The sequence below is a fragment of the Pagrus major genome, chromosome 19, assembly GCF_040436345.1.
Source record: "Pagrus major chromosome 19, Pma_NU_1.0".
NCBI classification, from domain to species: domain Eukaryota; kingdom Metazoa; phylum Chordata; class Actinopteri; order Spariformes; family Sparidae; genus Pagrus; species Pagrus major.
The window spans coordinates 24,210,052-24,237,313 of record NC_133233.1 but is presented as its reverse complement, the minus strand read 5'-3'; the positions used below and the strand labels follow the sequence as shown (position 1 = coordinate 24,237,313).

The following is a 27,262-nucleotide window of genomic DNA, read 5'->3' as shown; positions in this document are numbered from 1 at the left end:
TTTTACTCTTAATAAACGATTCTGTGAAATGCGACAATCACATGAACACAAGATACAATATGCTCATCGCTGTGGGTCAGCCGCCGAACAAGAGAGGCTGGCTCTTGTTCACAACTGTGCATGCACCATACTGAAACAATCTTTGTGATTCACTTGAAAATCTTTCCTCATATTGTTCAAATAGAACGATTCATTTGCAGAGCTTACATCACTAATGACCATTAATGTGAGTCACAGCTCAACATATCATGAAATTATTCAATAATAATCACGATACAGTTCAAGCTAAACATTAATCCATGTCATCTGTCATTTAAAAATACCATTTGAATGTATATAATGACACATTTCCAGTGGCAGACGTACATCAGCAGCAGTTACACACGTCCATTGTATATTAGAATTACATCTGTATCTGTCTGAAACCCATATTTTCCATTTTTTTAGCTAAACTTCATCCAGTTTCCTGCATGTTCTCTCACCCGGGGGCTCATATAGTTAAGCCGCTGTGACGTCTGTCTCGTCGCGGCTCCGCTCAGTTAACTGGATTAACAGATGCTTCGATATGAGGATAAATATTTAAAATGATTGTGTTGTGGTACGCCTAAACAAAATGTTGATTTCCAGCCCACACTCTCCTCTCCCTCTCCTCCCACCTTCTTCCCCTTCCTCATTCTGCAGCTTGAACTCAGATGGCTTTAGTCCACTCAAGAGGATTTAATCATTTCTGCCTCTGTTTATCTTTCATTTCTCTCTCCAGGCCTCTGGATACGGAAGCGGCGATGACGCCTATGAGGACGTGGAGGGACGAGACGAAGTGAAGAAGATCGTGGAGGAGAGGGAGTACACCATGGTGCGTTCATGCACACGCTCATACTCACACCACTCGGTCCTTCCCGTTTAGCTGAGCTGGACCGGCACCAAAGAAAACAGCTCTTATCCTCACAGGCCTGCTGGAGACTGGAACATGGAGATATGTGCTGCTCCCTGCCAGCTCCGCGCTCTCTGAAACAGGAATCAAAGATTACGACGGGGCAACAGAAGAGAGACGGAGTGGAAAGAGATTATTTTATTTATAGAAGTCGCTCTTATTTGCCTTTCTTGCCTGAAGTTTGATGAGAAGATTGGAACCAGTAATCTCAGCTGACTGGAAAAGAGTCAACGCTGCAGACAACACACACAAAACCCCCAAACAAACAAGATATAATGTGTTCAGTAGTGAGATTTAGAGGTGATGGTGGCAGGATTATTAGCATTAAACTACAACTGAAACTAAATAAAAACGATGTGATTTAAATCAGCGTAAGTTAATTTCAGTTTTAGGTTTTTTTAGCAATAAAGTATCAGCTTCATTTATTGTCACAATGAAATTAGAGTTGTAGCCTCTTCATGCCACACAGAACACAGACAAAACTGAAACTAAACTACAAGTTAAACCTTAAAATAACATAACCAGGCCAAACAAATTCATGATAATGATGTTATTACGTTATCTATAGAAAATGAGTGTGTTTGCTGTGTGTTTTGTGTCTTTTTTGGGCAAATAAATTACAGTGTGGAGAGAGTCTGGGACCCATGACTGTAAAAAAGTGAACAAAAAGGACAATTACACTGATTGAACAGTAAAAAGGCAACCAGATGAACTGATACAATATCAATATTTCATTTTTTAACATCACGGTTATATCACAACACTATTTTCATATACCTGACAGAGCTAGGTGTTTGCCGTCCTCACGCTAAGATAAGCTAGCTGGCTCCAGCTTCATATCTACAGTACAAACACGAGTTATTGTGAAATCCTCCCGTCTGACTTTTGGCAAGGAAGCAAGTAATCATAAGAATTACTGCTTTAATGATTAATACAGCTCCTTAGCTGTATTTATTTAAACATGTCATCCTGTAAGAAGCCTAACAGACCTCACAGCTGAACTGACGCCACTTTTTCATCACTCGATTTTCCAAAAACAATAAAAATAGAATAAAATGAAACAAGTAAAACAGTTTTAGACTGAACTACAGGTGTCTGACTTTCCACCCGTATAGAGAAATCCAACTAATGAGTAATCTGATTAAGGACACAGGTAAAATCCTTGTGATTTCTCACACTTCACTGGATCCTACAGCACTGTTGATCACGGTCACGACCCGACATTTAAATGCTCGTCTTAAGGAGCAATCAGAGATATTTTCCTTCATGAGCCCAGATTTTCCTCCTCAGCTCCAGGCCACTGAGGCCCACGTGAAGTACTTTTACTCCGACCCTGTTGTTACCTGAAGTACCTCGTGGCCGTGTCAGTATGGAAGCGTGACGTGTTTTCCAGCCGCTCTCATCCAGCTATGTGAAAAATGTCCTCCCCGGCCACATCAGGCAGGAAGAAGACGGATTCAGATCTAATCCGACGCTCGACAGGAAAGACGAGATTTATTGCTTTTTCACTGCTACTCGTGTCGACGGATCATTCACAGACACGGGCGACGGGGTCACGAGGTCGAGGCGTTTTTTATCGGCGCGGCAGATCTTGTCAAAATAATGCAGAAATAATGTTGAATTAATGCGGCGCTGCGAGCCAACTCAGTGCAATGTGAGGAATGCTGCTTCCAGCCTGACGCTGTAGTTGGATCTGATCTGAGAGGAAACATTTCCCACCATCTGTGGCGAACACTCACTCTGCTCTGTTTTTATTAGCAGCAACTGTTTCTGTTCTGGAAGTTATCAGCTGATGAAAGCTGAGATACTGCTGATTCTTTCTCACTGTGCATCAGAGATATTTTGCTTTATTGTTCTCATTTACATTTCATTTTAAAATCCATTACGTTTGCCTTTTCTTCCCGTTTTTGTGAGGTGACTGTAGATTATGACCTTTCTGTCTTCAGCCCTTCCCGGAGCTGGACCCCACCTACAGCACCCCGGTCCGAGCTCCGCCCACTGAGGTGCCTCTGGGTGACTATGACGACGAAGACACAGAGGAGACTTCTGGACAGGAGGTGGAGATGACCGCAATTACAGGTACAGAAACAAAAAATCTTATTTTTATATTATTTTAGGAAATCTGCAGCAGTGATTTGCAGAACACACACACATCTTAAATAAATGCTAATGTGCATGACTGTGTTGACATAGAAGTGATGCTGCAACACAGGACCCAGGCTGCAGTTCTCAAATTCAGCCACCAGATGGTGCTGGAAGAAAAAATGTAACCTTCTGTCTCTTTTACTGTCCTCTAACCTGCATTAAATAAGGCTTTCATTACATAATAGTTACTACACTGTATGGGTACACCTTTTCAAATCGTGCTGATCTCGTTTATTAAAAAAAAACTGTTTTAACGGCTTCACTTTGTGTCTTTGTTGCAGTACAATCACTTCAGACCAGTACTCCAGCCGCCGTGACTGACACTGTAAGTTTTCTTCATAATTTAGTTTATAAGTAATAATTCAACTTAAATCAGAAATGGCTTTATTCAGTGTGCAACTACAGCAGCGAGATGAACCCATCCCTTTAGTGAGAATCCTGCAGTGCAAGGACGTCGTCTCCATCTTTGCTGCATCTGAAACGTTCTGTATTCTGTGACTGAACCAGACACACTCCCTCTACCTTTAGTTAATGTTAGCGTAGCACAGTTTTGCTGCTCTGCTACGTTTAAACTGTAAATATAAATGAACCTTCACTGACTCTACTCAACACTCAGTCCCTCCAGGTGTCTCCAGGCCAGAAAGGGGAGCGAGGTGAGCCAGGTCCTGCCGGTCCCCCAGGACCCGCCGGCCCTCCGGGGACAGCCTCAGGAGACGGAGTGGGAGGGGAGCCAGGACCCCGGGGTCCACAAGGACCAGAGGGGCAGCCGGGTGTACCTGGAGTTCCTGGAAAAGCCGGGCAGCCTGTGAGTCGTATCTGCGTCTCTGCATTTTTCAAACGAATCTATTTTTAGACGCTGCAGCTTTCTATTAACAGAACATGAAACGAGCTATTCAGAGCCGACTCTGTTGTTTGGATCAGTCCCGCAGCCCGAAGATAAAATGATGGATTGCTTTTCTATTTCTGTCTTTTCTCCAGGGAAGCAAAGGTGAAGCTGGTGTCGCAGTAAGTAAAGTCTTTCCAGCCTCGTAGATTTATAGATTCATTCTTGTAGGAGCGAGGCCAACATCAGAACCTCCGTCCTGATGCCACTACTCTCAGCCGGATAAAGTGTCAGCGTGTCGTTGGACTGTGTCACGTGACCTCTGATGATACTGAGCAAAGCTGTAACTGTATTTTTTTTCTTTTTTCCCAGGGTGCAACTGGGATTCCAGGATTTCCAGGACTACAGGGGGAGCCTGGTCTTAAGGGAGAAAAGGTAACCAATGCCCAACTTTGATATCACGAGACCTGGACTGGAATAGTGTCATGAATGTAAATGTAAATACTTGTAATTGACTTTTTAATCTGAAATTAATCACAAAACGTACGAATAAACACAAACATCTCACCGCTGTCTCCTTCAGGGTGATCGTGGCGTTGGACTACCAGGTCCACCGGGCCCTCCTGGACCAGCAGGTCTACCTCGGCCTTCCATGTTCCCGGTAGGTTACTTGTCCAGTCCCAGTTTACAGTTTTTAGTATTGGTGAAACTATATTATATCTGTCTTTTAAGCTCTTATTAAGTCCTTACTTTACTTTCCACATCTGGTTTGTTGAGTTGTTCCTGCAGCACTAACACATCTCTGCTGCTGTCGAACACTGAGACACATCACAGCTGCTGTTTGGGTTTTTTAACGATCCGGTTGCTTTTATTTTGTAGTCGAGAGGTTTAATCTCCAATAACTTGAATCCATTTAGGTTCATCCAGCTGTGAACTCTGTTCTCAGTTGTGTTTTTGCTGAAGTTGCTGCTTCAGTCGTGCTGTCGCAGCCGTCGAATTACAGTTTTCACTTGCGTTTTTTTATGCATCAGTAATGTTTATAAATGAAACTATAAAAACAAATTTTGGTCCAGAATGAAACAGCTGATGCCCGCCCTGCTGATTATTTCTCTTTATGGCTGAAGCAGTTTAGTTTTAGGAGTGTGATGGTGAGTTAACTAACTAACGGGTGTGTTGTCATCAGGAGGGGTCAGGATTTGAAGACTTTGACAGTGATGCAGAGATCATCAGGGTGAGTGGACGTTGTTTTCTCATCATTTTGTCATCTGCTGCTGGAGTTTATCTCCCTACAGGACACTCTACACGTGAAACTTGTCCCCCCTTGTGTTACTAAGCTGTGTCACCTTGTTTCATCAGGGGCCTCCAGGTCCTCCAGGCCCTCCTGGACAGCCGGGGCTCCCGGGAACCCAATCTGAGGACATCTTTCCTGGACCACCAGGGGCCCCTGGGAGAGATGGGAAGGATGGCGAGCAGGGCGAACCTGGACTGCCTGTAAGTTAAACAATCTTCGTTTCTTTAGTTCATCAATAAGCCTGAAAACCAAAAAATATCACAGAAATTAAAGTTCTTGTACTTTTTGTGTACTGTAGAAGGTCGTGGCACTTTTTAAGACATATTCCTCTGTTTAATTTTTGGTTTATTTTGATTGATTTGAACATTTGATTTCCTCTATGATGTTTACTGCATTTGGAGTTAAAATTGGAGCCCGACTCATTCATTTATCTTCAGTACAGCCACGTAGTGACGCAGCTAAATCTAAGGACCTTTTCTTTTCTCAAACAAGGCAGCAGGGATGTGTACAGAAGGTATGTTTGTATTGCTGACCTGGCTTCTGTTTTCAGGTGATTGAGGAGTGGTTTAGTGGCTCTGGGTCTGGTTCTGGGTCTGGTTCTGGTTCAGGGTCTGGTCAGGTATTAACACTTGGTCCCATCAGAAACATGGGGCCAAAAAAGACAGAATTTCTCCCCGACTTTAAAAGAAAAGCCATGTTCGTCCTCTGCTTTCTGCACATTATTAACAGATGTGCTGACATATCATGTGCGTGTGGTTGAGGAGGAGTGAGGAACCCACATATCAGAAGTTCTGATAAGTCCAGTTATCCTCGAGCTACAGTCACGGCGCTGTCAGAGCTTGAGAACATGGTGTGAGCTGCAGCAGCATCTGTTGGGGGAAATGTGTCTTTTGTCTTTAATACATTAGAAGCTTTTACTAACAGTGTGAATGAACTACTCACAGGTAGACAGTAGTTACTGCAGCAGTGTTCTGGCGCATGAAAGGTTTCCACATTAGTCCCCGGAGCCCATTAGCTTTGTTTAATGTTCTCATTCTGCTCGTTCACGGAGATGAATGTCACCAACACTTTAAACAGCCGTGCAGACTGTTCAGCGAATGCACAAAGTTAATTCCGTCTGGCATCTGGTAAAGATTTATTATATATATGCATCAAAAATCTGAAATGTGAATAAAGTCTTGTCACTCTTGCAGGGAGTTGACGGGAAAGACGGCGATCCAGGGCCTCCAGGGGAGAGAGGAGACAAGGTGAGGCTAATGAACGCATCACTGCCGTATTCTTACGATGGACGAAGAGACACGAGGTTGACTTTAAAGATCTCTCATGTTTCTCTGCCTCCTGCTTGTGTGACCACGCTGCCTCTTCTGAGCGAGGTCGTGCTGATTTCCCTCGAGCGGGCCTCTTAGTGCTCTGTTAGCAAAAACAATTACACACAAGCTAAATAACCACCAAACGCGAGGAGCCCTGCTCTTAATGAGGTGACCCGGCGGACTCATAAAGCTGAGGGGCTCGAGTGTAAACAAGTCTGTGTTTCGATAGCTGCTCTGCCTTTTTGTGCAAAGCAGAACGTGCACTCACTCTGTGCTCAGCGCTGAAGCTAATGTTGTTTCATTTTGTCTGTTTAACAGGGAGAGGCTGGTGTCAACGGGCAACCAGGCCCAAAGGTAAAACCCATTTACCTGTCCCCGTCTCCTGATCCCCTCCCCCCTCATGCCCCTGCTTCCTTTATTGGTTTAACTGAGTTCATGATCATTTTGCTCTGGATCACGTCTCGTGTAGGGAGATCAGGGTCCTGCAGGGTTTCCAGGTCTACCAGGCTCAGATGGTCCAGAGGGGCAGCCCGGTCCCAGGGGTTCACCTGGCCTTCCTGGGCCCCCAGGGCCCCCTGGAAGAGGCTATGCGTTCGACTTTGAGGTACCAATCTCCGTCACAGACGATATCAGTATGATAATGTTTTTAGCATATGAAAACAACACATGTGGCATTATTTTATTAATTCTTACTGAAGCGGTGATAATAATTTGGAGATGATAACTGTTTGGACTCTCACAATTTGATCATGTGACTTTCTTTTGGTCAATGTTAGGACCTGGAGGGATCTGGGATGCTGAGTGGATTTGGAGCTGTGCCCTCAGGAGGCCCACAGGTACAACTGCATGCAGTGTGTTAGCATGAAAGACAATATTTTGCTTCTATGTTGTGTCATCAACAGCTATTTTATCACCTCTGATACATTAACTTGTATTTATCACACAGGGGCCTCCAGGAATCCCCGGACTCGAGGGACCCGAGGTGAGATACTTTGTGAATTCAGTCGACTAAAAGCTGTTTTTGCTGTTCTGTTACAGTTTAGATACCTGGTTTTAGGACTAATTCTGGAGTTTGAGTTGGGCATGTAGTCGCACACATCCAGATACCATTTAATGCTGGACCAATAGAAGACAACGCAGCGAACTGTAGCTCCTTTAAGGGCCGCTAATTTAAGCCAATAAATTGCTGCTAAGGGAGCAAACAGGAAAAACCACTTCAGCTGACTGACAGCACATGATTCTGTAGATTTATGCAGTGACGTATAAAGCTCAGGTCAGCGGTCTCTCTGATTTCATTTTCCATCTTCTTCTCTGTTGTCTGTCAAAGGGTAAAGCTGGTTTGGACGGCCTCCCGGGAAAGCCAGGTGAAAAGGTGAGTCTGCCCTCGTTCTGTTATGCTTTTCGAGATGTTGGGTTTATCTCGGCATGAGACCAGATAAATGTCTGGATCCGAACTTGTGTTGTGGTAAACAGCTGTAAAGTGAAAGGCCACATGGTGGCGAGGGATGTCAGCTGTTGGCAGTGAGCTGCTGCTGTGGGAGGCAGGAACGCTGTCCTCATGTTACCTCATGAAGCAACACAAAACACTGCAGCAAACCTTTTTAAAGAAAATCGACTTCAATGTCATTTATCACCAAAACTAGCTCAGAGACAGCTGATGAAATCATTTTGTTTTCATGTTCATGGGGCTCTGAAATAAAGGAAGCAGGTGATCTCGTACCAGTGATGTGTATGAATGATTAATGTCTCTGTGGTCTCTGTAGGGGGAGCCAGGTGCTACAGGACCACCAGGGTTTCCAGGCCTGGATGGAGATAAAGGGGAAGAGGTCAGTAAATGGACTGACAACATATTGCAGATTTTATTAGTTTTCTAAAAGACTTCAACTGTTTTTTACTGACTTTCTGGTAGAATAGATAACTGGACATATGAAAATGACTCCATAAATAAATATGTAATTAATAAAAAGAAGCACATATATTTGGGATAGGATTTCGGGTTATAAAAAAGATATTGCTGATAACTGAATGTCTAACTATAAGATTTTGTGTCTTGTCCTGTGCCGTCTACAGGGACCGAAGGGGGACAAAGGTGATCTCGGACAAAAGGTAAAACCAGTGTGGATACGTCACAGTTCAGAGCGTTTTGAGTTGCCATTTACTGAAAATGTCAAATGTGTTTTTTCAGGGAGAGGCGGGACGAGACGGGCTCAGTCTACCTGGCCCTCCGGGACCACCTGGACCACCAGGACCTATCATCAACCTCCAGGATGTGAGTGCTGGCTCACTCGGGCTCTGGTGCTGGTGCCACTTTCTACCGAGCTGCTGAGGGATGAGAAGCTAAATGACGGTTTGATTTCACTGACAACATTCTCCCTCTGCCTCTTTTTATTCAGCTCCTACTGAACGATACAGATGGTGCCTTCAACTACTCAGGGATTTTTGAAGCTCAGGGACCTGCTGTGAGTATCTGACACCACATGATCTTGACGTCTTCTGTTTAGAGACGGAGGTATCCTCATGTTTATTTTCTAACTGTTTGCAGGGTCCAAAGGGTGACGTGGGGTTACCAGGAGTCAGCGGACCTCCAGGACTTAAGGTGAGTGTAAACAGACTAATCTGCCAAAACAAACATGGTTATACTGGTATTATTCTGTATACACACAGTTTAATATTTGTGTGCATGCATGTTTGTTTTCTCTGTTTGTTTGTTTCCAGGGTGCAAAGGGTGAGCCAGGGTTTATGATCGCAGCAGATGGATCCATGACGTCTGGCCTGGCTGGTCCAATGGGACCCAAAGGAGACAAGGTTATATTTGTTGTCACGGTGTTTGTACTTTCTCTTGTGTGCACCAGGGATGTTTAGTGTTTGCGTGTTCTTCAGGATGAACAGCATATTGTAAAATGAACCACAGCATTTTCAGTGTAAGTGTACAAATCAGTGTGAATCTGTTTGTTGCAGGGTGATTATGGTGTAGCTGGACCTGCTGGAGTCCAAGTAAGTATTAATAAACAGCAACAAAGGCAAATAGTTTCACTTCTGAGGTTTTATAACGTCATTAAATCTCAATTGTTTCACTGCTGAAGATGTACGGAGGACCAGAACTGCCAAAACATTAAAAAAACAAGTACATTACTCAATAAAAAACAGCAACAAAAGCAAATAATTTCACTTTTTAGGTTTTATGAAACTGTGAAGTCCGATTGTTTCTCTGCTTTAGATGTATGGAGGACCAAAACTGCCAAAATAAAAAATAAAACAACAAAACATTGATAAATAAATAAATTTGCCAATAAATGGATTGTAGCAATAAATATATACATATATACATAATGGGAAAAAAAATCATGAAAACATTTTTATGAAGTAAATAATAAATAACAGGAAAAAATATATAATGGCACATTGTTATCTTCTTGAGTCATTTATTTTATTTTTTAATTTTAGTCCATTTCAGTCCTCCATACTGATGATCACTCACTTTGTCTTTTCCTAACAGGGGCCTATTGGACCACCAGGACCCAAAGGAGAATTTGGTTTTCCTGGAAGACCGGTAAGAACTTACCAGACATTTTCATTTTGACGTGAAGGACACACAGACGCTCCCTGATGTTAACTGTTGGTCCTTTGACCAGAAGATTCACATTAAAAACAAACATATTTTCTATAAGTCCAATACACCTGCTGTTTGTCACAGTTTTACGTTAAATTAAATCACACACTGACTCTGTGGACATCATCGAAGTTAAATCCAGTCTAAGAAGCCATATTGTTGTTTTAACTGAGATGCTTCTGGATGATGTGTTCAGGGTCGTCCAGGTGTGATGGGACCAAAAGGAGAGAGAGGAGACTCTATAGGCCAGCCGGTGAGTCGTATATGTGAATAATACACAAAGATTCTGGTTCAGAATTTGCAAATAAAACAGATTCTGGTTAAGTATTTGTCTTATTGTCTTCTTCATCTGCTCTTTTTTAGGGACCTCCTGGCCGTCCTGGACTGCCGGGTCGCCCGGGAATGTTCAACTGCCCCAAAGGAGTAAGCACATCCATACATTCACCAACACACAGTCGTGACTCTTCGATCATCCGGAGTGTTTTATATGTATCTGTGCTCACTGTCCTCTCTCCTCCCCCTGGTCTCTGAAGACAGTGTTCCCCATCCCTCCCAGACCGCACTGCAAAATGGCCGTAGGTGTCTGTCTCCTGCAGAACGTATTACTGATGAAGCATGTCTTTTATATATGCAGTTATTCACCTCTAACAGCGAATTAAATCTTATATAACCCGCCGTCCTCCTGCTTCGTCTATAATCTAAATCACATCTTCGTTTTATTCATGGAGGCCCGGAGGTTTAAAGGATGACACATCGGAGTCTATGAGAGCATATTTCACTTCCTTTAGCACATGCTGGATAACAGTCAGTGTCCAGACTGAACTAGTTTGACTGAAGGCCGAGCTGCATCCTCAGTTTCCACGACCTCATAACTTCACAGCACAGTAAATAACTGACATCGTCTCCCTCTTTCCCCCTCTGTGTACGGATTAACTGCATGTTCCTCTGTGTAACACCGGTACTAGCTTAACCTGTCATCACTCAGAACTGTTCCAGGATGGTTCTGAGACATACCTGCATGCTGCATGTCCAGAATGGAAAGGTGAAGGTTCAGTGCCAGAACAGACGCGAGGTAGTACTACAGCAAATCTGCATCTGTCATTTGCATGTTGATTAAGATCATAACCACACTGATGTTTTATATTTGATACCATGTTGGATGATTGTGATGATATTTTATTTAGCGACTGCTGTTAATTAAGTTTGTGCTCCGTTACTTCAGCTCAATCCCGACGGAAGCATTGCGTTTGGTGAGTCGGATCGTCTATTTTGATTTTAAAATTTATGAAATGTGAAAAGTTTTCTCTCTTTAAAACCAAAAAGAAAGGAAAAGCAATCCCGTTAAGCTCGGCTTTCTCGTCTTCAAGGTAACTGTCAGACGGCACCGAAAGGAGAAAAGGGAGAGAGGGGCCTTCCTGGGATGCCGGCGCCACCGAGTGAGTCCACACAAATTAAATAAAATCAAAGGCTCTCTACGTGTTAGACATTTTTTAATAACATAAAAAAATAATAAATGCCACTAAATGCCACTGAAGGGAAAAACAAATTGCTACGTCTGCTAAGTGTGTTTTAATGAGTGAAGGAGGATATTTTATCTTGTTTTTTTCCATTTCCTGGTTTTTAAAATAATATTTAATCACCATCCTGTGAATAAACAAGCTTTAGAATATTTCTGTGACATTTTGTTAACGGTCGCTCGTCTTCTTCCTGCAGACGCATATCTTCCGAGGGGAGGCTTGGTAAGTTTCCGTTAGATGTGCTTCTGTTAAATCTTTCATTCTGCCTTTATATGACATCAGACTTTTTTATTTGTGTGTGTGTGTGTGTGATCGCAGGGGACAAAAGGTGACCAGGGAATGAAAGGAGTGAAGGGAGACAAAGGGGAGGCAGGTTATCCCGGGAACCCAGGCGTCCCTGGGAGACCAGGACTTGTGGTGAGTCAAGTTTCCATGGCTACATAACGTGTCATCATTGTGACCACAAAAAGCAATCGATAACTTCCTCTTTCAGGGACCCAAAGGCGACTCCAGGGTTGGACCTCCAGGCCAGCCCGGGATACAAGGTGTCCCTGGCTACGGCAGACCAGGACCGACCGGCCCTCCTGGGCCACCGGGGCCTCCAGGACCCCCTTCACCACCCTCAAGATATGGCTCAGGTACAATTCATCAAGCAGATGCTACTATATGGAAGCAGTCATCTTAGTTTACACATTGTTCGTGTAGCTGATGAGATCAAACATGATTGTAGAGTAGAAATACTTTATTGTCGACACTTTGGGTGCAAAAATGAAGAAATGTGTTTTTGCTTGCAGATGCAGTAAAACATATTCAACACACAAGGACATGAAAACACTGTTCTGCATTTTATGAAAGGTTTTTACATTTTTCTTATCCCAGCTTTGACGATTGTTGGCCCCACTGGTCCTCCTGGACCTCCAGGACCTCCTGGACCTTCGGGTAACTCAGCATCTGTAAGTAAACATGTCTCCTCTGGCCTCGTGTTGAGTCGTAGACTCGTATATATCCTCCATTGTAGCTGTGAAACCAGTACCAAAGTTTCCACAGATTGTTACAGCGTTCCGTCTCTTTATTTGTTCTTCAGCTGAAAACCTTTTCGAGCCGTGAGAGCATGATGCAGAGCACCGCCAGGGACGCAGAGGGAACGCTGACGTACGTCACAGCTACAGGAAGTCTCTTCCTCAAGGTTACCCAGGGATGGAAAGAGATCCAGGTACTGACCCAGATGAATCTTCCATATAGTGCTTCCCACATCTTGGTACTAAAGAGATGCAATGATGTCAGATGTTGTAACAAGTGTTACACCTGCAGTTGAACCTGGCTGCTGCTGATTCTGGTGCAAACTATGACAAAATGTTAAACCCGGACCTGATATGCACAGGATCAGATGTAATCGGCATATAGTGAAATATCCATATACGTAATATTACGATTCTATACTGTAATCATCTACCTTGACCAATTATTTTCACCTGAGCCTTTTCAACAAAACCTGACGTCCTCGTCCAAAACTAAACATCATTTTAAAGCTCACAGATGCTCATTAATGTCAGAACAGCAGAAACAAAGCACAGAGCTGCCCCCTTTTAAAATGATGTGCTTGTGGGTCAAAGCTTAACTGATGTAGCAAGTCAAACGGTGTAACAGCAGTTTAATTGCTTTTCTGTCTATTACTTGGACCTTTTCACGCTCAGCGAAGCACCGAGTGAGTGTCGAGTGATTTGCCTTTGAAACTCTGATCCAGATTTACAAATTGTGTGCTCTCAATGTAAATCTGATCTTGATTTTCCTGTGTTTTGTCTCCGCAGCTCGGCAGTCTGATCTACCTCTCCAACAACATTATTCCACAAGATGAGGTACTTGTTGCTTTTTTTTATGGCTTTTGTTCAGTAAAATTATGCTATTGTGGAATTTTGTACTATTTATGTATTATTTATCCCTTTAATATCTCTTTATATCTATTCGTTTAGCCTCGAACTGCATTTCAGATACAGGGAGACACGATGGAAAGGATACGATCGGTTAATGAAAGGGTGAGTGTCAATAAGACTGTGTTGTTTCAGATCAATCGAATCAAATCGGTTTATTCTTAGACGTCTGTGGCCAAAACCCGAGCCAATCCGATCTGTTGACTTCCTCTCCCTCCAGCTCAACCTGGTGGCCCTGAACCAGCCCCACTCAGGCGACATGATGGGGCTCGACACGGCCGACCGGATGTGTTACGAGCAAGCCAAGGCGATGGGTTTGGCTCCGAACTACCGCGCCTTCATTTCCTCCCACAGGCAAGACCTGGTCCATGTGGTCTATCCTGGTTTCAGGGAAACTCTGCCAGTAACCAACCTCAGGGTGAGACGTCTTCTCTGCTGTTTTTTGGAGAACCCTCCGCAAAGCTCGCGTGGCTCGATCATAACCCACTTTGTGTCTTTGTGTAGGGTGATGTGATGTTTAGGAACTGGCGGACGATTTTCACCGGCGACGGAGGGCCGATCAATGCAAGGATACCCATCTACTCCTTTGACGGCCGGGATGTTTTAGCTGACCCCTTCTGGTCAGTAAACTCGATCAACTACCTAATTGGCTGTTTAATTTGATATTTTCTGTTATATTCACCTTGTGTAACGTCTATCCATCAGGCCCCAGAAGAGCATCTGGCACGGCTCCTCCAGCAGGGGTCACCGAGTGCCGGACAAATACTGTGAGACGTGGCGAGCGGACCACATGTCAGTCACGGGCCAGTCGTCGAGCCTGACCTCGGGTCTGCTCCTGGGCCAGCAGACGCGGAGCTGCTCCAACCAGTACATCGTTCTTTGCATCGAGACCCACAAAAACATTTAAATCCCTCCTGCACCGCTCCACCAACGAACCCATCCCAGCCACCTCAACACTCGGGGAAAAGATCTGTGTGTCGTTTTCAGCACGTCTTCGGTGCTACGTGTAACATTTTGAGGACCACGTTTAACACCCTGTTGCTCTCAAAGACGGTGTTCAGACATTTTTTTCCTTCTGACATCACTAGGTCACTACTCTTAGGCTTAAACAGCCAAGATATAATCTGGGAAGGTAAGCTGAGTTAATTCTTCGCTGTTGAACTGGAAACATTTCGTGGATTGAGATACAAATATGCTCGTTTTTAAAGGAGCAACCCAGAAGAATCTCCCTTTATATTCAACCTGGTGGCACATAATGTCAAAAACACAACACAGAGCCTTCCTGTACTTATTCACGACACTAATGCCAAAATCTCAAACAGAATGTGGTAACGACTTATTGATGTTAAAATGATACATGCAGCACCTTTAACCTTTTACTCAAGGACAGTGGACAGACGCATCTGTTCCCCACCTGTCACCCAGGTGTGTTGAGGATAAGACATCTCTGCAGGGCGCTGCAGGAAACTGCACCTGCCCTGACATGTGGCGACTTTTTTTTTTTACAAGATTTCCAAAGAGGTTTGTGATGGGAGCATAAAGAGCTACTTTCACTGTATTGTTTACAGGTTGTCGTGGAGAGTTTAAAACGTTTTTTTGTTTTTTTAGAAGTTTACTCGATGTTTTAAGAGCAGGAAGTTTGTTTCCGTAACTTACGCGGTCCCCTCATCCAACAGCGGGATGACCAGACAGCCAGTGTTGCCACCAAAGTAACTTTAAATGCACTGTACTTTATTTTAAACCTATTTTTTTTTGTAGCTCAACATTTTTCATGGTTGAAGGTGTTGTTTGTGTCGTAGCCTCTCATCTTGGTGATCTCACTCCTTTAGCAGCTCTAACTCTCAATAGGCTATTTAATTTAAACTCAATGATTTATTTATACCGTCACAGCACATAACATGAAATCAGAAGATTAAATTTTAAGAATGTAATTTATCGTGTTGTTGTTTGTCAAATGACCTTTTTTTATTCTCACTTTTTGCCTCTTTTTCTATTTTTTGTACAGTTTTCTTTTTTTTGTTTTTTTTTGTGATTTCTGGAGAATGTTGACAACAGTCTAAACAAAATGTCCGCCTCGCGCAGAGATACAATTGAAACAAGCTAAATATTTTCATGCAAAAATAAAATTCCAAGGGAAAAAGTGAGAGCACATGTTTTTGTATAAATATTGGTGCTTTGTTGAATAAAGTTTTCTCTTTTCATAAACCTGTTCTTGTTTCATTCACAACATAACTCTCCAGAACTATTGATTTTTTTAACCCTGGTGTCCTTAAAGGTTCCCCTTAGTGTCTTTCACCTCACTGTTTTGGTTATACAGCACACGACTTCCCTCTTTTTGTACAATCTTGCCACTCTCATCAACTGTTTTTCAGCTGCCACAGTCAAAAAGTTCTGATAACCTCTACTCTATCTGCCCAGCACCGAGCGGCAGATAAAGTAAGAGATCAGTTGGTGAAAAAAGTCCAGCTTTTATCAGCTAGGTTGCCAAACAGCTAAAAGAATAGTGAGTATTGGACTTGTATCCATCATGTGGTGGGAAATGTAGTTCCAAATAAATGCTAGGATGTGTAAACAGACTAATGTTTGCTAACAAAGCAGCGATTATGGCGTTTATTTATTTTTCCTGCAATTTACCGGCCAACATACAAGTTGTACACACGCCCATACCAACACTGCAAACCTGCGATAGGCTTAAATCGGATGAAATACAGGCCATGTGAATATACCAGCCTGGCTCTGGTTGAGTCTTTCAGCAACTTGGAGAAAGACAGAGAAAATATTTGAACATATTCTGTGTTTCTCAATCTTTTCAAGTATTCAAGCAAAAAAGCGATGCTGGACAAGTGTTTGAACTGATCTGACTGCAGCTGTTATCCACAAAAGAGCAACAGAAACAAACTTTTCGGAGCCACTGTTTAACATTCAAAACTCTGTTTTTGTTGGACTATTGCTTTTAAGGTTAAAAACTGCTAAATTGAAGTTGGAATTTGTTATTTTCTTAATATTTTGTTGTTTAAATTAGTTAATTGTCAGTTTGTTGCAGCCCTACCAGTACTATAATCCACCTTCGTAGCACTAGTTGTCGGATACTGTACTGTCTACCTTTTACTGAATGTGATTCTTAGAAACTTGTTTTTTTCACTGAAGGTTAAAGGTTTTGTAAACACTGTCCAACTAGCTCTTCAAACACGATCTCCTTCCAAAGGTTACGTTTTTATCTGGATGTTTTTCTTTTCTGTGCCAAAAATCTCTCAGCGTATTCCACGTGGATAATAAGGGGACAGTTTGTGCTTTTACTTTACCTCAAAATACAACACAAAAGTCTTGGGCCACGTGGACATGAAGACATTCCAGGTACTCTCTTAATACTGCACTCTTATTTTGGCTTTAACATGAAGGCGAGCCAGTTTAAGATTGAATTCAACAGCTGTGAAAGATAACGCAGCACATGTTGAAATATTTATCTCTGACAACAATTGACAATGAACATATGCCATATTTATGATTTATGATTCAAATCCAGCCTTGTAAATATCATTTTTATCAGGTTTATTTTGAAGTTGACACTACATGTCATTTTGTAAACTTGATATTGTGATTTCAGCTGTTTGTGTTGTGTTGGTTTGGTGAGCATTTGAACGTGTATTATTTTTCTCAGAACTCTGTTGGATTCAATCTTCAGGTTATGAAAATACACAACTGCCCAAATAGCAGTAGACTTGATAGGGTAGTGGTTTAGAGGCTGACCAAGTACAAGAGAGTAATGAGTTCAAGACCAAGTGGCAGCCAAATTAATAAATTGTCAGTGTGTTCATATGGTGACCTTCTAAACATAAGGTTGCCTTTTTAAATTCATGTTGGTAAGCAGTGGCACATGTCAGTAAAAAAGTGGCATATGCCAGTAAGTAGCGACGTACCACTTGTGATGCAGTGGCAAACTGTTCATCATCCGTTAACTGTTTACCGTCTGTAAAATGACGTTTAGTGTCAGTGTGTGACAGAATTTGCCACATTAGCTAAATTCTGCATATAAATTGCAATGCAGTGATTAGAGGTCAGAGACACCTGGTCTTGAACCCATGACTGTGAGGTTCCTAGTCATTGTTTTAACCGCTACCCTATCAGATCTAACAGAGTTTGTGCTGTTGTTTTTAGGACCTCAAGATTGAATCCAGCAGAGGTCTGAGAGAGATAATGCAGCACGTGTTCAATTATTCACCGAACTGACACATTTACACATAAACAACTAAAATCACAATGTCAAGTTTATAAAATGACTGTAGTGTCTACTTCATATGTCGCTTGATCAGTAGTGGAATGCTGTTGTATGCTGCTGCTTACCAATGTATTACGCTCCATCGGGAATGGTTTCCTGTTTACCAACGGCGTACCATGATCAAGTGACAAATGTTGGCAAGCGGCGGCATATGCCAGTAAGCGATGGCAGTGATAGTTTTGTTGTCATTTGATAGTTTTGTTGTCATGTTGGTCCAGTGGTCTAAACACAGATTGCATTCTGGAAGCTTATGTGTTCAAATCCAGCCTTGTAAATATCAGGTTTATTTTGAAGTTGACACTACATGTCATTTTATGAACTTGATATTGTGATTTCAGCTGTCTGTGTGTAAATGTGTTGGTTTGGTGAGCATCTGAACGTGTACTGCATTATTTTTCTCAGAACTCTGTTGGATTTAATCTTCAGGTTATGAAAACACACAACTGCCCAAACACCAGCAGACCTGATAGGTTAGTGGTTTAGAGGCTGGCCAAGAACAACACAGTAATGAGTTCAAGACCAGGTGGTAGCCAAGTTTGCCTTTAACCTCACTTTGCTAATTATGTGGAGAATATAGCTGATGTTTAGTATCAGTTGTTGCCAGTGTCAGTGTGTTCATATGGTGACCTTCTAAACATAAGGTTGCCATTTTAAATTCATGTTAGTAAGCAGTGGCACATGTCAGTAAAAAAAGTGGCATATGCCAGTAAGTAGCGACGTACCACTTGTGATGCAGTGGCAAACTGTTCATCATCCGTTAACTGTTTACCGTCTGTAAAATGATGTTTAGTGTCAGTGTGTGACAGAATTTGCCACATTAGCTAAATTCTGCATATAATGAGCAAAGTAGTGATTAGAGGTCAGAGACACCTGACTGCTACCTGGTCTTGAACCCATGACTGTGAGGTTCCTAGTCAGTGTTTAACCGCTACCCTATCAGATCTAACAGAGGTTTAGTGTTGTTTTGTTCATGATCTCAAGATTGAATCCAACAGAGTTCTGAGAGAGATAATGCAGCACATGTTCAATTATTCACCGAACTGACACATTTACACATAAACAACTAAAATCACAATGTCAAGTTTATAAAATGACAGAAGTGTCTACTTCATATGTCGCTTGATCAGTAGTGGAATGCTGCTGCTTACCAATGTATTGGTCCATGTTAGTAAGCAGTGGCACATGTCAGTAAAAAAAGTGGCATATGCCAGTAAGCAACAGCAAGCAACAGTAAGTAGTGACGTACCACTTGTGATGCAGTGGCAAACTGTTCATCATCCGTTAACTGTTTACCGTCTGTAAAATGATGTTTAGTGTCAGTTCCTGACAGAATTTGCCACATTAGCTAAATTCTGCATATAATTAGCAATGCAGTGATTAGAGGTCAGAGACACCTGACAGCTACCTGGTCTTGAACCCATGACTGTGAGGTTCCTAGTCAGTGTTTTAACCTCTACCCTATCAGATCTAACAGAGTTTTAGTTTTTTTTTTTTTTCATGATTTCAAGATTGAATCCAACAGAATTCTGAGAGAGATAATGCAGCACATGTTCAATTATTCACCGAACTGACACATTTACACATAAACAACTAAAATCACAATGTCAAGTTTATAAAATGACAGTAGTGTCGACTTCATATGTCGCTTGATCAGTAGTGGAATGCTGTTGCATGCGCCTGCTTACCAACGTATTACACTCCTTCAGGAGTGGTTTCCTGTTTACCAACGGCATACCATGATCAAGCAACATATGTTGGCGAGTGGCGGCACATGCCAGTAAAAAAGTGGCATATGCCAGTAAGCAATGGTAGTGATAGTTTTGTTGTCATTTGAGAGTTTTGTTGTCATGTTGGTCCAGTGGTCTAAACACATACTGCATTCTGAAAGGTTATGTGTTCAAAATCCAGCCTTGTAAATATCGGGTTTATTTTGAAGTTGACACTACATGTCATTTTATAAACTTGATATTGTGATTTCAGCTGTTTGTGTGTAAATGTGTTGGTTTGGTAAGCATCTGAACGTGTACTGCATTATTTTTCTCAGAACTCTGTTGAATTCAATCTCCAGGTTATGAAAACACACAACTGCCCAAACACCAGTAGACCTGATAGGGTAGTGGTTTAGAGGCTGGCCAAGAACAACACAGTAATGAGTTCAAGACCAGGTGACAGCCAAATCTGCCTTTAACCTCACTTTGCTAATTATGTGCAGAATATAGCTGATGTTTAGTATCAGTTGTTGCCAGTGTCAGTGTGTTCATATGGTGACCTTCTAAACATAAGGTTGCCATTTTAAATTCATGTTGGTAAGCAGTGGCACATGTCAGTAAAAAAAGTGGCATATGCCAGTAAGTAACGACGTACCACTTGTGATGCGGTGGCAAACTGTTCATCATCCGTTAACTGTTTACCGTCTGTAAAATGATGTTTAGTGTCAGTGTGTGACAGAATTTGCCACATTAGCTAAATTCTGCATATAATTAGCAATGCAGTGATTAGAGGTCAGAGACACCTGACTGCTACCTGGTCTTGAACCCATGACTGTGAAGTTCCTAGTCAGTGTTTTAACCGCTACCCTATCAGATCTAACAGAGGTTTAGTGTTGTTTTTTTCATGATCTCAAGATTGAATCCAACAGAATTCTGAGAGAGATAATGCAGCACATGTTCAATTATTCACCGAACTGACACATTTACACATAAACAACTAAAATCACAATGTCAAGTTTATAAAATGACAGTAGTGTCGACTTCATATGTCGCTTGATCAGTAGTGGAATGCTGTTGCATGCGCCTGCTTACCAACGTATTACACTCCTTCAGGAGTGGTTTCCTGTTTACCAACGGCATACCATGATCAAGCAACATATGTTGGCGAGTGGCGGCACATGCCAGTAAAAAAGTGGCATATGCCAGTAAGCAATGGTAGTGATAGTTTTGTTGTCATTTGAGAGTTTTGTTGTCATGTTGGTCCAGTGGTCTAAACACATACTGCATTCTGAAAGGTTATGTGTTCAAAATCCAGCCTTGTAAATATCGGGTTTATTTTGAAGTTGACACTACATGTCATTTTATAAACTTGATATTGTGATTTCAGCTGTTTGTGTGTAAATGTGTTGGTTTGGTAAGCATCTGAACGTGTACTGCATTATTTTTCTCAGAACTCTGTTGAATTCAATCTCCAGGTTATGAAAACACACAACTGCCCAAACACCAGTAGACCTGATAGGGTAGTGGTTTAGAGGCTGGCCAAGAACAACACAGTAATGAGTTCAAGACCAGGTGACAGCCAAATCTGCCTTTAACCTCACTTTGCTAATTATGTGCAGAATATAGCTGATGTTTAGTATCAGTTGTTGCCAGTGTCAGTGTGTTCATATGGTGACCTTCTAAACATAAGGTTGCCATTTTAAATTCATGTTGGTAAGCAGTGGCACATGTCAGTAAAAAAAGTGGCATATGCCAGTAAGTAACGACGTACCACTTGTGATGCGGTGGCAAACTGTTCATCATCCGTTAACTGTTTACCGTCTGTAAAATGATGTTTAGTGTCAGTGTGTGACAGAATTTGCCACATTAGCTAAATTCTGCATATAATTAGCAATGCAGTGATTAGAGGTCAGAGACACCTGACTGCTACCTGGTCTTGAACCCATGACTGTGAAGTTCCTAGTCAGTGTTTTAACCGCTACCCTATCAGATCTAACAGAGGTTTAGTGTTGTTTTTTTCATGATCTCAAGATTGAATCCAACAGAATTCTGAGAGAGATAATGCAGCACATGTTCAATTATTCACCGAACTGACACATTTACACATAAACAACTAAAATCACAATGTCAAGTTTATAAAATGACAGAAGTGTCTACTTCATATGTCGCTTGATCAGTAGTGGAATGCTGTTGTATGCTGCTGCTTACCAATGTATTACGCTCCATCGGGAATGGTTTCCTGTTTACCAACGGCGTACCATGATCAAGCAACATATGTTGGCGAGTGGCGGCACATGCCAGTAAAAAAGTGGCATATGCCAGTAAGCAATGGTAGTGATAGTTTTGTTGTCATTTGATAGTTTTGTTGTCATGTTGGTCCAGTGGTCTAAACACAGACTGCATTCTGGAAGCTTATGTGTTCAAATCCAGCCTTGTAAATATCATTTTTATCAGGTTTATTTTGAAGTTGACACTACATGTCATTTTATAAACTTGATATTGTGATTTTAGCTGTTTGTGTGTAAATGTGTTGGTTTGGTGAGCATCTGAACGTGTACTGCATCATTTTTCTCAGAATGCTGTTGGATTCAATCTTCAGGTTATGAAAACACACAACTACCCAAATACCAGCAGACATGATAGGGTAGTGGTTTAGAGGCTGGCCAAGAACAACACAGTAATGAGTTCAAGACCATGAGGCAGCCAAATTTGCCTTTTACCTCACTTTGCTAATTATGTGGAGAATATAGCTGATGTTTAGTATCAGTTGTTGCCAGTGTCAGTGTGTTCATATGGTGACCTTCTAAACATAAGGTTGCCATTTTGAATTCATGTTGGTAAGCAGTGGCACATGTCAGTAAAAAAAGTGGCATATGCCAGTAAGCAACAGCAAGCAACAGTAAGTAGTGACGTACCACTTGTGATGCAGTGGCAAACTGTTCATCATCCGTTAACTGTTTACCGTCTGTAAAATGATGTTTAGTGTCAGTTCCTGTCAGTGTGTGACAGAATTTGCCACATTAGCTAAATTCTGCATATAAATAGCAATGTAGTGATTAGAGGTCAGAGACAACTGGCTGCTACCTGTTCTTGAACCCATGACTGTGAGGTTCCTAGTCAGTGTTTAACCGCTACCCTATCAGATCTAACAGAGTCTTGTTTTTATTTTTTTCATGATTTCAAGATTGAATCCAACAGAATTCTGAGAGAGATAATGCAGCACATGTTCAATTATTCACCGAACTGACACATTTACACATAAACAACTAAAATCACAATGTCAAGTTTATAAAATGACGGTAGTGTCTACTTCATATGTCGCTTGATCAGTAGTGGAATGCTGTTGTATGCTGCTGCTTACCAATGTATTACGCTCCATCGGGAATGGTTTCCTGTTTCCCAACGGCGTACCATGATCAAGTGACAAATGTTGGCAAGCGGCGGCACACGCCAGTAAAAAAGTGGCATATGCCAATAAGCAATGGCAGTGATAGTTTTGTTGTCATTTGATAGTTTTGTTGTCATGTTGGTCCAGTGGTCTAAACACATACTGCATTCTGAAAGGTTATGTGTTCAAATCCAGCCTTGTAAATATCAAGTTTATTTTGAAGTTGACACTACATGTCATTTTATAAACTTGATATTGTGATTTCAGCTGTTTGTGTGTAAATGTGTTGGTTTGGTGAGCATCTGAACGTGTACTGCATCATTTTTCTCAGAACTCTGTTGGATTCAATCTTCAGGTTATGAAAACACACAACTGCCCAAACACCAGCAGACCTGATAGGGTAGTGGTTTAGAGGCTGGCCAAGAACAACACAGTAATGAGTTCAAGACCAGGTGGCAGCCAAATCTGCCTTTAACCTCACTTTGCTAATTATGTGGAGAATATAGCTGATGTTTAGTATCAGTTGTTGCCAGTGTCAGTGTGTTCATATGGTGACCTTCTAAACATAACGTTGCCATTTTAAATTCATGTTGGTAAGCAGTGGCACATGTAAGTAAAAAAAGTGGCATATGCCAGTAAGTAGCGACGTACCACTTGTGATGCAGTGGCAAACTGTTCATCATCCGTTAACTGTTTACCGTCTGTAAAATGATGTTTAGTGTCAGTGTGTGACAGAATTTGCCACATTAGCTAAATTCTGCATATAAATAGCAATGCAGTGATTAGAGGTCGGAGACAACTGGCTGCTACCTGTTCTTGAACCCATGACTGTGAGGTTCCTAGTCAGTGTTTAACCGCTACCCTATCAGATCTAACAGAGTTTTAGTTTTTTTTTTTCATGATTTCAAGATTGAATCCAACAGAATTCTGAGAGAGATAATGCAGCACATGTTCAATTATTCACCGAACTGACACATTTACACATAAACAACTAAAATCACAATGTCAAATTTATAAAATGACTGTAGTGTCGACTTCATATGTCGCTTGATCAGTAGTGGAATGCTGTTGTATGCTGCTGCTTACCAACGTATTACACTCCTTCAGGAGTGGTTTCCTGTTTACCAACGGCGTACCATGATCAAGCAACATATGTTGGCGAGTGGCGGCACATGCCAGTAAAAAAGTGGCATATGCCAGTAAGCAATGGTAGTGATAGTTTTGTTGTCATTTGATAGTTTTGTTGTCATGTTGGTCCAGTGGTCTAAACACATACTGCATTCTAGAAGGTTATGTGTTCAAATCCAGCCTTGTAAATATCATTTTTATCAGGCTTATTTTGAAGTTGACACTACATGTCATTTTACAAACTTGATATTGTGATTTCAGCTGTTTGTGTGTAAATGTGTTGGTTTGGTGAGCATCTGAATGTGTACTGCATTATTTTTCTCAGAACTCTGTTGAATTGAATGTTCAGGTTATGAAAACACACAACTGCCCAAACACCAGCAGACATGATAGCGTAGTGGTTTAGAGGCTGGCCAAGAACAACACAGTAATGAGTTCAAGACCAGGTGGCAGCCAAATCTGCCTTTAACCTCACTTTGCTAATTATGTGGAGAATTTAGCTGATGTTTAGTATCAGTTGTTGCCAGTGTCAATGTGTTCATATGGTGACCTTTTAAACATAAGGTTGCCATTTTGAATTCATGATGGTAAGCAGTGGCACATGTCAGTAAAAAAAGTGGCATATGCCAGTAAGCAACGGCAAGCAACAGTAAGTAGTGACGTACCACTTGTGATGCAGTGGCAAACTGTTCATCATCCGTTAACTGTTTACCGTCTGTAAAATGATGTTTAGTGTCAGTTCCTGTCAGTGTGTGACAGAATTTGCCACATTAGCTAAATTCTGCATATAAATAGCAATGCAGCGATTAGAGGTCAGAGACAACTGGCTGCCACCTGGTCTTGAACCCATGACTGTAAGGTTCCTAGTCAGTGTTTTAACCGCTACCCTATCAGATCCAAAAGAGCTTTAGGTTGTTTTTTTTTCATGATTTCAAGATTGAATCCAACAGAATTCTGAGAGAGATAATGCAGCACATGTTCAATTATTCACCGAACTGACACATTTACACATAAACAACTAAAATCACAATGTCAAGTTTATAAAATGACAGAAGTGTCTACTTCATATGTCGCTTGATCAGTAGTGGAATGCTGTTGCATGCTCCTGCTTACCAACGTATTACGCTCCTTCAGGAGTGGTTTCCTGTTTACCAACGGCGTACCATGATCAAGCAACATATGTTGGCGAGTGGCGGCACATGCCAGTAAAAAAGTGGCATATGCCAGTAAGCAATGGTAGTGATAGTTTTGTTGTCATTTGATAGTTTTGTTGTCATGTTGGTCCAGTGGTCTAAACATAGACTGCATTCTGGAAGGTTATGTGTTCAAATCCAGCCTTGTAAATATCAGGTTTATTTTGAAGTTGACACTACATGTCATTTTATAAACTTGATATTGTGATTTCAGCTGTTTGTGTGTAAATGTGTTGGTTTGGTGAGCATTTGAACGTGTACTGCATCATTTTTCTCAGAACTCTGTTGGATTCAATCTTCAGGTTATGAAAATACACAACTACCCAAATTGCAGTAGACCTGATAGAGTAGTGGTTTAGAGGCTGGCCAAGAACAACACAGTAATGAGTTCAAGACTAAAAGGCAGCCAAATATGTCTTTAACTTCACTTTGCTAATTATGTGCAGAATATAGCTGATGTTTAGTATCAGTTGTTGCCAGTGTCAGTGTGTTCATATGGTGACCTTCTAAACATAAGGTTGTCATTTTAAATTCATGTTGGTAAGCAGTGGCACATGCCAGTAAAAAAAGTGGCATGTGCCAGTAAGTGATGCAGTGGCAAACTGTAAGCACATTAACTATTCTAACTTCGATATGAAGGTCCTGTTTGTGCTCCTGCTGACTGCTGCAGCAGCTGACGGTCAGTCTTTCCACTCTGGCAGATGCCCCCAACCATCAGTCCAAGAGGACTTCAACGTTACAAAGGTAAAACATCCATTCTGCAGAATTTTATCATGTCCCTTCTTTGTTTTATTTTATATTGATCATGTGTGCAGTGTTGTAATTCTTGACTATTTGATGTTTAAGCTTATCTAGTTAATATAACAGGTAGAGCTATACTGTCTTAAAGAAGTAGATGCCAGCTGCCGATGGATCTTTGTGCTCTCCTCCCTCTAGTATATGGGCACCTGGTATGAGATAGAGAAGCTCCCAGCTGTGTTTGAGAGAGGAAAGTGTAACCAGGCCACGTACAGCCCTCTGGCTGACGGGACGGTCAAGGTTCACAATGCAGAGCTGCTGTAAGTATTGAACTGCCCCGTTGTCTCAGTAAAAAATAATATTTGCCTTGCTGGGAGAGACCTTTCACCCTCCTCTACATGAGCTGCCCCCTCTCTCTTCCTCTCTGTAGGTCTAACGGGAAGATAAATTCAATCGAGGGTGTTGCCAAAGTTAGAAACTCATCTCAACCCGCTATTCTGGATGTCAGCTTCTTTAAAGGTAAATACACGGTGGATGTAAAGAGTCAGTATCATAATCATTCAGTTATATTTGATACCATCTATCACCAGGTGTTCCAGATTCTCCCTACTGGGTCCTCTCCACAGACTACCACTCATATTCTCTGGTGTACTCTTGCTCTAACTACTTCGGCCTTTTCCACATCGACTTCGCCTGGATCCTGGCTCGCACTCGGGTGTTAAGTGAAGAGGTCATCGGCCGGTTACGTGATGAGCTGGCTGCTGCCGGTGTAAACTTGAACCGCCTCACAGTCAGCGATCAGACTGGATGTGATGTCATGACCTGAGGCGCGATCAGCAAAATGAGAAAGGGGAACAAACTGAAGCTGAATAACTGTGGCGGAAACTCCAAGTACTTCAGCTGATTCTACAGAAATAGACAAGATAGCAATAATGTGGATTCACATCTTCCTGTTTTAAGTTTGAACATTAAAAATTCATGTAAACCAATGTGGCCATATGATTGCTTTGTCAGTGCTTTATCAATTATGATTTTCGTTCTCATGATTTCAACTTTCTATCTCATAAATTCAACTTTCTAGCTCATAGTTGACTTTTTATCTCATAAATTCAACTTTCTAGCTCATAACATCAACAAAAGTCATAATTATGACTATGTCATCATTTTGCATTTTATTTCATAATTATGACTTTCTATCTCATAGATTCAACTTTCAATCTCATTATTTAAAATTTCTATCTCATAATTTATGTCATAATTTCATAAATTTCCTTT

General features: G+C 41.7%; 2 protein-coding genes and 1 long non-coding RNA gene across 3 annotated transcripts in view; 2 read left to right on the top strand and 1 right to left on the bottom strand.

Moving 5' to 3' along the window:
• LOC141014476 (collagen alpha-1(XV) chain-like) overlaps positions 1-15,760 on the top strand; it is a 58,315-nt gene extending 42,555 nt beyond the window's left edge. The window contains exons 7-45 of the mRNA XM_073488290.1: positions 761-853; positions 2,878-3,010; positions 3,358-3,401; positions 3,693-3,881; positions 4,055-4,081; positions 4,272-4,334; positions 4,483-4,560; positions 5,083-5,130; positions 5,256-5,390; positions 6,384-6,437; positions 6,819-6,854; positions 6,970-7,104; positions 7,277-7,336; positions 7,447-7,482; positions 7,828-7,872; positions 8,264-8,326; positions 8,571-8,606; positions 8,686-8,769; positions 8,894-8,959; positions 9,043-9,096; positions 9,216-9,305; positions 9,459-9,494; positions 9,997-10,050; positions 10,307-10,363; positions 10,474-10,533; positions 10,644-10,685; positions 11,096-11,182; positions 11,333-11,360; positions 11,478-11,546; positions 11,824-11,849; positions 11,946-12,044; positions 12,121-12,265; positions 12,507-12,580; positions 12,712-12,840; positions 13,436-13,483; positions 13,598-13,660; positions 13,776-13,973; positions 14,060-14,175; positions 14,261-15,760. Of these exons, the coding sequence (XP_073344391.1) occupies positions 761-853; positions 2,878-3,010; positions 3,358-3,401; positions 3,693-3,881; positions 4,055-4,081; positions 4,272-4,334; positions 4,483-4,560; positions 5,083-5,130; positions 5,256-5,390; positions 6,384-6,437; positions 6,819-6,854; positions 6,970-7,104; positions 7,277-7,336; positions 7,447-7,482; positions 7,828-7,872; positions 8,264-8,326; positions 8,571-8,606; positions 8,686-8,769; positions 8,894-8,959; positions 9,043-9,096; positions 9,216-9,305; positions 9,459-9,494; positions 9,997-10,050; positions 10,307-10,363; positions 10,474-10,533; positions 10,644-10,685; positions 11,096-11,182; positions 11,333-11,360; positions 11,478-11,546; positions 11,824-11,849; positions 11,946-12,044; positions 12,121-12,265; positions 12,507-12,580; positions 12,712-12,840; positions 13,436-13,483; positions 13,598-13,660; positions 13,776-13,973; positions 14,060-14,175; positions 14,261-14,462 (3,102 nt within the window). The 3' untranslated portion in view covers positions 14,463-15,760. The remainder of the gene's footprint in view (positions 1-760; positions 854-2,877; positions 3,011-3,357; positions 3,402-3,692; positions 3,882-4,054; positions 4,082-4,271; positions 4,335-4,482; positions 4,561-5,082; positions 5,131-5,255; positions 5,391-6,383; positions 6,438-6,818; positions 6,855-6,969; positions 7,105-7,276; positions 7,337-7,446; positions 7,483-7,827; positions 7,873-8,263; positions 8,327-8,570; positions 8,607-8,685; positions 8,770-8,893; positions 8,960-9,042; positions 9,097-9,215; positions 9,306-9,458; positions 9,495-9,996; positions 10,051-10,306; positions 10,364-10,473; positions 10,534-10,643; positions 10,686-11,095; positions 11,183-11,332; positions 11,361-11,477; positions 11,547-11,823; positions 11,850-11,945; positions 12,045-12,120; positions 12,266-12,506; positions 12,581-12,711; positions 12,841-13,435; positions 13,484-13,597; positions 13,661-13,775; positions 13,974-14,059; positions 14,176-14,260) is intronic.
• Positions 847-6,403, bottom strand: LOC141014479 (uncharacterized). Its single transcript, XR_012180498.1, has 3 exons — positions 5,724-6,403; positions 5,243-5,388; positions 847-1,005 (listed from the first exon to the last, which is right to left on the bottom strand). It is a non-coding gene; the product is annotated as an uncharacterized lncRNA (long non-coding RNA).
• A 1,022-nt stretch (positions 15,761-16,782) lies between the features above and the next one.
• LOC141014477 (apolipoprotein D-like) lies at positions 16,783-26,976 on the top strand. The gene is made up of 5 exons (XM_073488291.1): positions 16,783-16,909; positions 25,889-25,993; positions 26,186-26,307; positions 26,418-26,506; positions 26,578-26,976. Exons 1-5 carry the CDS (start codon positions 16,895-16,897, stop codon positions 26,811-26,813), a joined length of 567 nt encoding a protein of 188 aa, XP_073344392.1. The 5' UTR covers positions 16,783-16,894; the 3' UTR covers positions 26,814-26,976.
• Positions 26,977-27,262: the final 286 nt, after the last annotated feature.

Excerpts from the sequence above, each read along its gene's own strand:
- LOC141014477 (XM_073488291.1), top strand. Across the intron at positions 25,994-26,185 it reads AGGACTTCAACGTTACAAAG|TATATGGGCACCTGGTATGA; the intron begins GTAAAACATCCA and ends TCCTCCCTCTAG. Across the intron at positions 26,308-26,417 it reads GTTCACAATGCAGAGCTGCT|GTCTAACGGGAAGATAAATT; the intron begins GTAAGTATTGAA and ends TCCTCTCTGTAG.